This window comes from Tachysurus fulvidraco, chromosome 1 (genome assembly GCF_022655615.1).
Source record: "Tachysurus fulvidraco isolate hzauxx_2018 chromosome 1, HZAU_PFXX_2.0, whole genome shotgun sequence".
NCBI lineage: Eukaryota > Metazoa > Chordata > Actinopteri > Siluriformes > Bagridae > Tachysurus > Tachysurus fulvidraco.
In genome coordinates, this window is record NC_062518.1 from 32,250,776 (window position 1) to 32,261,139 (window position 10,364).

General features: G+C 40.9%; 1 protein-coding gene across 3 annotated transcripts in view; it reads right to left on the reverse strand.

The window, feature by feature from the left end:
* si:ch73-211e3.1 (mastermind-like domain-containing protein 1) overlaps nucleotides 1-10,364 on the reverse strand; it is a 64,396-nt gene that overhangs the window by 22,030 nt on the left and 32,002 nt on the right. For 2 of the 3 annotated variants that reach the window (XM_027134400.2, XM_047816744.1), the window contains exon 2: nucleotides 988-2,637. In XM_027134400.2, coding sequence (XP_026990201.2) covers nucleotides 988-2,637 — 1,650 coding nt within the window. Of the gene's footprint in view, nucleotides 1-987; nucleotides 2,638-3,722; nucleotides 3,788-10,364 lie in introns of those variants that run through there. The other variant, XM_027134401.2, reaches the window with a different exon arrangement.

Consider the following 10,364-nt stretch of genomic DNA (forward strand, 5'->3'; position numbering starts at 1 on the left):
ACGAACTCTCACACATGAACTCTCTCTCTCTCTCACACACACACACACACACACACACACACACACACACACACACACACACACACACACACACACACACACACACAGAGGTAAGACATAATTCTCGCTAAAGAGAAACACACAAACAATGTAGACAGATAAATAAGCTAACAATGTAGACAGACAAATAAGCTAAGCAACTCGGACAAGCTAGTCCAAGTTTTTCTTAAGTCATTAATGAACTGAGTCAGTGTACATTAAAAATGTTGAGTATTTCATCCTCTTTCTGTTCTCTAATTCCACCCCTGTTCTAATCAAATCTTTTTTCTCTTTAGAGACCAAAAACTGTTATATGAAGCACTGTTGGACCAGTCCTAATTAACATAGATGCACTGTGCATGTGCATTCCATACAAAGACTCACATTCCTCTTCTCTCTATTCCGTTGTCCGTTCAATTAACCACTGATGCTTCCTAGTCCACCAGTCCCCCATTTGCACACATACTTCTATATAAACATTCTTTAATGACGATTGCACAAGAGCAAGACACGCTGCGTGGTGCCAGACTTTCCCTCCCTCCTTTCCTAACCGCCTCATTTCAAATGACCTTTCCTGGTGAGTATGCATTAAACAGGCATACCTAAACCTTAGCAAGCACGTGGAATAGCACTGAGACATATTGCTTTCTCTCTCACACTCTTCTTATGATGTCCTTGGATTATTCATTAACTACTACCAGTCAAATGAAATGTTTTTATCATGGGCATCAACAATTTGCTTTAGTCTGTAGACCTTTTAAAATATTGCTATAGTTTCTGACAAACAAAATATCTAGGTTCCAAGATTCTACAAGATGATCAGGATTTGTTTTTCACACATAGATGTTGCACAGGTACTGGTAAGCTACTCTATTAGCTAGCCTAATGTGCCTGTTATCTTTACCTCAATAAACAAAATAATGAACAAAGAAACTAGAAAGTACTCACCTCTCCACAATGGGGTAACATGCTATCTGCCTGCATCCCTCTCTGCATGCGTTGCTGAAGCAAATGTACGTGACTTGTTGCTGATGTGGGTGCTATGGACTGCATGCTTCCATTGTGGAATCCACCCAAAGGAATGGTCCCCATTTTGGAAGCATGAGGTTCAGGATCAAAATGTCGTAAAGGCTTGGTGTTGTTCAAAGAGAAAGTTTCTGGACCCATGTTGCAGGGGGTGCCTTTGCTGAGCTGCATCTGAGCAGCTTTTGGCTGTGACTGTTGCATGAGCATTTTAAGACTGTTGCTAGAAGGCTGGCTGGCTGTGATGGCTTTGTAGAGCTGACTTGACATGTTGGGTGCTTGACTGTTCTGTGAATTGAAGGGACATCCTTGTGTGGAAGGCTGGGTTCCAGGCTGAGTTGGACCAGCTGGGCTAGGGTGTTGTTTTTCTGTACGGTAAGGGGGCGACGGTCTTGTGGAACCTGATGTTTGGGGTATACCACTCAGATAATTTGCTTGGGAGCCTTGGACAGCAGAATTTGAGCCTACAGATGGAGTACTTCCTGGATGAATTGGGTTTTGTGGACTAAATGGTGGCTGAGCAAGAGCTGGACTGGCAAGCTTTTCTGGTCTATATGGTGGAGAAGGTCCTGCAGATTGAGCTGGAGTTATGCTGGAGATGAGAGAGCTTTGAGGACTCTGAATGCTGCTGGCTGGGCTGAAGGGCTGCTGGTGGGGGGATGAATTGGGAAGCTTGTCCCCTGGCCGATAAGGGGGAGATGGACCAGCCCAGGAGGATCCCTGCTGGCCCAGTGAGGGCAAACCTGGCTGAGCAGGTGGTGGCCCTCCACTGCTGGTGGAATGGTGCTTACTGTTGGATGCCAACTGCTGAAGCTGCTGAGCACGAGAAGTATAGATAGAAGTGGATCGGTTGGAAAGTGCAGCTGAAAGCATTGGTGATCGAGCTTGATTCTGGCCCTGGGAGGAAGAAGATGAAAGGGGTGATGCTGAAAGTGGGGAAGGGACTGGTTTGGATGGAAGTGGTAGGGTATAAGGTGCGCCAGTTGGACTAGGCCCCATTTGGGGAGAGCCTGCCTGTGGAAAACCAGGGGATTGTGTAAGGTGGGCTTCCAGGTGAGAAGCTCTTTGTGGGGAACGTTTGGGAGTTCCACTCCCCTCTAGGTGGGAAAAGCTTCCAGCACTACGTGTTTGCTCATCTACCTTGTTTCCTAAGATCTTCTCAATGTCAAGCTCAGATAAAGAAGGGTCGGGGTTCTTTGTAAGTTCATCAAGAATCTCTTGAAGCTCCTGTTCTACAGAAGGAGCTGCTGAGTTCCCATTTGGATTATAGGTAGATGCCAGACTTCCTGAACCTACAGCTGTTGATCCAGGGTTGGGCTTAGGAGGCATAGTGTAAGGAGAACCCAAACCATTATTGTTACTGTTCAGTCTGTTTCCTTCTAGACCACTTCCCTGATTGCCCATTCCAGGTCCAGAAGGAAATGGGTGTTGGGGATAGTTTGGCCCCATGGCCAAGGTAACATCATCAAGGCATAGACGCTTGGCACTGCTCTGGGTCATTGAGGTATCAGATACCCCGTTTACTGAAGCAGCACCATCCACAGCACCAGTTAGCTTCCTCTTCACTCCTGGCAGCTTAGGGAAGAGAGAGATAACACTGTTAGAAACCACATCTATTTTATTGCCATCTATTATACTTCCAATTATAATTTCTATAGAAGCATGAAATTACACCTGAAAATCTGACAAGGAACTGGATGAGCACAAAATGCTATGGTACTCAAAAGTGGAGAATCTGATTTAATCACAGAATTTAAACATGTAATATTCCACATTTACAGTTTATATGTATGTGAGGTATAATCACCGATGAATAGAAACCTATCACAGTAACTAAGCTGCCTTTCTAGGTGTCTCAGAAGAGAGATAATTCATCAAATCATTTACATTACTGCTTCACTCATCACTTTGTCAGTCTACCACATTTACCCAAGTTCCACATCCCAGATCTTTAAACAGCCCTCATGGTGGATTAAGACTACAGTGCCACCAAGTCATAAAGCACTTGCTGACATTCAGTGATGTCAAGATGTTTGCAACCATGCATACCAGGAACTAACTATAGTATTGCAGCCATACAGGCTGGTGAAGATGCCTACTGGCATAGATAAAGATGTAGACATTGTACACATTGAAAAGAAAAGTTGAGAGGTCAAAACTGTGATAGTGGATAAAGTAAGCTGAAGACCAGTTAAATATGTGTGAAATTGAAAAAAATGGCCTAAGGATACGTTTAGAATGTCAGGGAAAAAAGTGGTGTCTTTACAGAGACATAATCCAGTGTGTAGGAAAGAGAGAAGCACAGTGGATGAGTTTCTTTAATAATAGTAACAACATGATACCATTACACCTCAATGTCTTAGAACTCATTCAAAAAGTGTCTCCAAGAAAAAGCACACAAATATTAAAAGACATTTTTAGTCATCTCCTTGACAGAAATATGTTTACTTTATACAAATGCAAGATACAGTGTGTTTGTACATGCACAGTATATTTGTCTAAATGGAAGAGGTGTGACCCATGTAATCAACTTCCTAAACACACGCACACTCTTTCCGTTCCACTCTTCCTCCTCCACCTCTCATCACACTGTTTCTTTTATTTTCCCTCAAGATGTGTTTTCTTATAGATTCTAAAACAATAGAATTCAGTCGACACACCTTCCCTGTATCGCCAAGCTGTCTGCAGTGTCCACCCTGCTGTGCTGCGTGTATTGTGTATGTGTGTGAGTTGAGAGACGAGTAGGATTGTGCAAGCTAGACATGTGACAAAGGGGAAGGGTGTCTGCATGTGTAACAGAATATGAATTACTTCAACCATCATTTCAGTGTTGCTGTTCTTTCTCTCTCTCTCTCTCTCTCTCTCTCTCTCTCTCTCTCTCTCTCTCTCTCTCTCTCTCTCTCTCTCTCTCTCTCTCTCTCACACACACACACACATACACACACACACACACATTTTTCCTCCATGCCAATTTTACTCTAAGCAAACACATCAATACAGACACAGACACATCGATGCTCTCTCTCCTCCCCTCTTCATCCCCCCTCCTTCTGCATTGGAGGGACATCTTTCATTCGGCAGCAATCGGATTTATCTCATTATGACTGACACCACCATCTGTCACCGCCGAGAGCAGGCATGTGTGTGTGTGTGTGTGTGTGTGAGCACATTATAAGAAAAGAGACAGTACATAGACCTGTCATCCAAACCTTATGATCCTATGCATATACTTCATAATTATGGCTCTTGAGAGATGGTGCAGAGAGGTTGTTGTGAGTTCCATTATTATGTAGGAAAACACACATAAACACATACCACCTCATATGTAAGCAACAGCTTACTGCCATTTTGGTGTCAGTAATGAGTTTGGCTCCTGTTCATTTTTTGATGAACATTTTTGCTATATGAGTTCAAGGCTACTTTATCTGTCTACACTAATGTCTTAAAATATGCAAACAAATACTTTTACTCTTGTATATCTTTGATTTCCCTTCCAGCAGTCTGGAATGCTGATTGGCATCTGTATGTTAATCCAAATAATTAATGTATAAACCACACACCCCACTACAGTTACTGTTAATCGGATTATATAATGTATCAGAAAATGGCAGCATGTGCACAACATACCACCAATGCATGCCTATATCATGCAATTCAATTATTAATGTAATAACATTTGGGTTTAAATTGCATTTCTGTGCTTCTAATATAACGTCTAATAATCTCAATATAGACGCATCTGGATTTGTATATTCTTGTCATGAAGATATTTCAAACATAATAGGGGCATTTAATGATTTATATCTGGTGTTTTCTCCTCATCATTCCATAGCTATTAATCTTAGTTATAGCCTAGATCCTATTATTACTCTTACAAGTGGACCTTCCATAAAAGCTTTTATTGATCCAGCTCAGTGCAGACCAATGTGTCCTTCTCTGCTATGTGAACTAAATCAAATCAATTTACTTGCTGAAGGCTTTTTGAACACTACCAGGTGGCGACCCAACCTAAAGCCTGTCAGTGTTTGCATCTTTATTTAAAATTTTTGTTTTCCAAACAAATGCTAATGCAGTGCATGTATGAACACCATTGGCAATAATCTCTAAATATGTGATTTTACTCAAAATGCTAACAATGCTAAATATGTCCTTAGTATTAAATTTTAATAGAAGGGCAGTTGTTGGAGGCAGACAATAAATATTAAATATGAAAATATTTCAGTGTATGTGTTATTTAAGTTCTTATTCTATATATAAATCCTCCTATAAGAGATGGCACTGGTGATAAGGATTTGTGGTTGTGCATTATAAACAGAGAGTCTTTAAACAGCTTATACCTGGATACGTTAAGAAAAGTAAGTAAGTAAGTTTGTCAGTTGCTACTTTTTACCATATTACTGGATTAAACCATATTGCTGGAAAAAAAACTATGTTTAAGAAAAGCTTTGGTAAGACTTTCTCTCAAAACCGCTTCATACTTTGTTGCTAGCTGTTGGGTGGCACAGTGAGTGTAGCTGCCTCACTGCTCTTAGGTCTCCACTTCAATACTGGGGACCTCAGGTTACTGTCAGTGTGCAGTTCACATGTTCTTGCTGTGATCACATGGTTTCCTTTAGGTTATCTGACTCCTCCTACTTTCCAAAAAACATGCTGATAAGTGGAATGACTGTTCTAAACTGCCTCAAGGTTAAAGGGTCCTGAAGGTCCTGAAGATGAATGAAAGGATGAATGTAACAGCTGTAGTTTTGAGCTCAAATTATATGGTCAGGTGATTAGGTAATTTAAACTGAGAAGTAAATACTTTCTATTTTTCAAATATAGAGAAGTATGTTACAACAAAAATGGTCTTTTCTGATCCCTCATGAAAAAGCAGAAGATGAAATAATCTTCCTGAGCCCAATTTTATACCTGTAATTTTTTAATTATATAAATGAAGTTGTGTTCAATTATGGCCACAACAGTGCCTTCACTGTAGGTGGATAGCTAGACCTTAGATCCTGTTGCCTCCCCTGGGGGCATTAAGCTGTGTATTTGAGAAATGATAGAGAGTATGGGCTTTGGTGGTTCATATTTTTTGCTGTACAGAACGGGCAACTGAGGACAAAGCCACTCCCTCAGAGAACACAGCAACAGGATGAGGGCTGTGTGTGTGTGTGTGTGTGTGTGTGTGTGTGTGTGTGTGTATGTGTGTGTGTGTGTGTGTGTGTGTGTGTGTGTGTGTGTTTGTGTGTGTGTGTGTGTGTGTGTGTGTGTGTGTGTGTGTCTGTTTATGTATGTGTGTAAAGGAAAGAAAGAGAGGTAGGAGGAAGTTTGAGCCAAAAGAAACAGTAAGGGAGGGTTTTAACCCACACACACTCTTCAGTAGGTCCAAGCAAACAGCAATTAGTCTATACACTGGTGTAACATGTACAAAGAAAACAGTCGCCATTAGGAATATACACAAAAGCTCTTCCCCCCACCCTTTCTCTCTCTCTCTCTCTCTCTCTCTCTCTCTCTCTCTCTCTCTCTCTCTCTCTCACACACACACACACACACACACACACACACACACACACACACACACACACACACACACACACACACACAAAATTTCATGAGATCATGTTTGCAAAAGCTTTTATACTTTAGAGAGCAAAACCTTTCTCTTTAAACTCCACTGTAATCTCTCTCTTTCTGTCTCTCTCTCACCCACCCCATGGCATGTAATGGTGTGTCAATCATCATTAGGAGCACCATTGTTGTGCCCTTAATTACTTCAGTCTCTATGCTGCCACTGTCATTTCGATATGCTAATAAACAAAGAGCCGCCCGCCAGCCACGTGCTACACATACACTCACCACACTCTCACACACATGCATCCATGCATACACACACACACAAGACAGCAGTTTGGAGTGATGGCTTTCACACGGGAGCAGGGAAGCGAGAGAGAAGGACAGAACAGCCTTAACCACTTGCGAGGAACACAGTACAACTGGCTCTAAAAATATTCTCCCTGCTTCAGACAATGGAGCTATGCTAAAAAAAACAGTCATCTGCCACTGTACTCTATGTGGGAGCTGTATCTTCAGGAGCCTTCAGTTGAAATGCTGTTCTTCATCATCATCTTCATCAGTTTTACACAGGATTACTACCATAGTATATATAATATTACTTGCCTTTATTTTAATGTATAATGTGGCTTTAAAATATTAGGGAGATTATGCTGAAACCTGGCCTTTAAATCTTAAAGGTTCTTAGAAAAAGAAGAATAAAGCTGACTCTGATGTTAAAACATATGCGTTGATGCTCTGGATTAAATTGATGAATATTCCTTCATATGTATGGCATTTTTATTTATAAGAAAGGCCATTTAAAACATGTAATAATGTGTTTTTAGGCTTTACCTGGTCAGTGCTCGAGTCATACTTAGATGGTAGGTAGGGTAGTGAGTGTCTGTGTTGGAAAATGAAGATGTCTGTGTGTGTGTATGTGTGTGTAATCATGTGTGCGAGCACAGATGTGAGCTGACATGGAACAGGTCTCGGACAGGCTAAAGAAGATTTAGACGCACGCCTCCAGCCTGCACCACCACAGAGGAACAAAGGAAATCTGTCTGAAAAGCTGTACAATAACCTCATATCTGAAACATAGAACATATTGGTTTGTTTATGAGATTAATTCAATTCAATTAATAGCAAGTTTGCATCAATGACACACGCAAAAAATTCCAGACTGTTAGCTTGTCTAACTGATCCAACATTGTTGTGTTTTTATTTTGACACGATTCGTTAACAATCACAATTAAACTCGAGACGGAGACAGAAGAGCCGCAACCGAACCGAAATGTTCCACCTAATACACTGGCAGACGTTTAGCACTAGCTGTTATCTGCTACAAGCCTTTTTCCTTCTGCTGCATACAGGAAAATAAGTGATCACCAACACACAGCACTTCTTCATCAAATACATTACATCTGTGCTTTTATTTTAGGAGGAGACTTTCCTAGGTTATGTGCCATCCTGCTGTTAGTCCATTATGTTGTTTTTTTCCCTATTATTATAGTATAGTTATTATTAAGTTATTACAGTTCAGTATTAAAGAAACATGCTTTTATCATTCAACATACTTTTGAATAATAAAGCTCAAAAATTGAAAAGCAAGTATATCTTGATTAAGTATAGAAACCTGAATCTCCTGGAATTTGAATAAAACTATAAAAATAAATAAATAAATAAAGTGGTTTATATGCCGCCTCAAAAATGTTTCAAGAGTATATTGTATTACAGTGCTGTGTGTCCACAGATGAAATATTTAGAAATAAAAATCCCAAATGTCCCCAATAAATAAATATGATACTGCATATTTCCTGAACATGATTAATATTTGAATAGTAGCGTATTATGTTCATAAAATAAATACAGCAGTTAGAAATAATTCACACCGAGACAAGTTGAAGATGACGTGTAGTATTTCTCGGTGTGAAGACACCACAGACTGAAAGAAAATCTGTAGTATACTATTTAAGACACCACTAAAATGAGATCCTGACAGAAAGATGGAGAGGCCCTCAATGGTTATATTTTTCCTCTGAATGACTAAAAGTCTAAACCCAAGCAGTGCCTTTGCAACCACAAAACAAATGAAGCTGATTTAGATGTGAGAGATCAGATTACTGTTTTTAGGAACTAAAAGTTAGGCGAAGTCGGATTCGGCTCTAGTCGTCAGCACACAGTGTGACTGCTGACCACACACGGCAGCCTCACTTTTTCCTCAGCGGCTACGTCATCACTCCCCGTCATCCGCCCCCTCCGCTGAGTGTACTGGAAATCATCACTGCAGGACATCTGTACTGCTCTAATCAGAGTTAGGAAAACACGCTGACACACTGAGGCCAGCTACATATACACTCATTCACTTCGACTTCTGTACTTTTTTGACGGCAGGATGGAATGAAAACATTTGATAGGAGTGATTACTGTGCTGATGTAACGAGTCAGAGGGATTTTCTCACATCAGGTGTGCTCTAATTATTTGTGACAGTTATTTAGGTCTAAAGAAGGAGCGCCTCTATCATCATTTCTAAGCAAGCTGAACTCATACTTCACCCCCCCCCCACCCCTTGTTTTCCCTTAAGCTTCTAGGACGACAGTAAAGCAATGTAGATTTTAAATAACAGTTTAAAACAGCTCCAAAATCAATAGACAGTCTTTGTGGCATACTCTGCTTTTCTTAGTTTATTGATGTCTCAACACTGACCTTCTCTCTTCTGCTGCTCTTTTCGTCGAGCAGAGGAAGAAGAGAAGAAAAGCATGAGCGAGAGAAAGGGAGAGAGTTGTGTAGAGAGGGATGTGTAGTGTTTAGATAAGTTCACTGCTCTTACTTTCGACTTAGCTTTCTGTTCTCGTCAAGTACTCTCACATGTGTGTTTGTGTGGGAGTGGAGTTTGGGTTTTTTTTTCTGGTTTGATTTCAGAAACTGACATTTCCTAGGTAAGAGAAAGAGATCTAAACTGAGGGGATCTCCTGCACGAGTGTACACACACACACACACACACACACACACACACACACACACACACACACTATGCACATGCAAGTCAAAAAGAATGAGTTTGCTTCAAGCAGGGTGATGAGTTATCACATTTCTTTATATGTATTATATTAAGTGAGAAAAAACAGTAAAACCCCAAGCACACATAAAGATAGGTGCACACACAGACACACACAGACACACAGACACACACACAGACACACACACACACACACACACACACACACACACACACACACACACACACACACACACACACAGAGACACACACACACACACACACAGAGAGACACACACACACACTGCTTATGGGTGAAGAGTGCCGGAAGGTCTGAATCTCTATGCGCTGTGTTCAATGAATGTCAATGAACTTTGCAGAGAAAGAGTGGTGGTGGTGGTGGTGGTGGTGGGGTGTTTGTATATGTGTGTTGGGTGGGGGGGGGGATGGTTTGTTAGTCGGATGTGTGGCCTTTGCATAACAGTCAATAAATACAGGACTAAGACAAAGAAAGAATGAAAAGGATGACAACATTGGGCTTTGTGGCTTTGTGAGTGTGCTTGGGTTTCTGTGTGTGTGTGTGTACGGTTGGTTTTGACAGTCTATAGAGACGGTAAAAATTTAATTCATGTTTTTGCCCTGTTTTTCATTTCCTGTGTTAGCAATTAACAGGTCAATTTTAGTCATAGTCAACTTTACTGTTCACTTTGAGCTCACTAGGTTTTTAACAGACACACCGACATTTTTATAAATAAGTCTGTTCCGTGTATG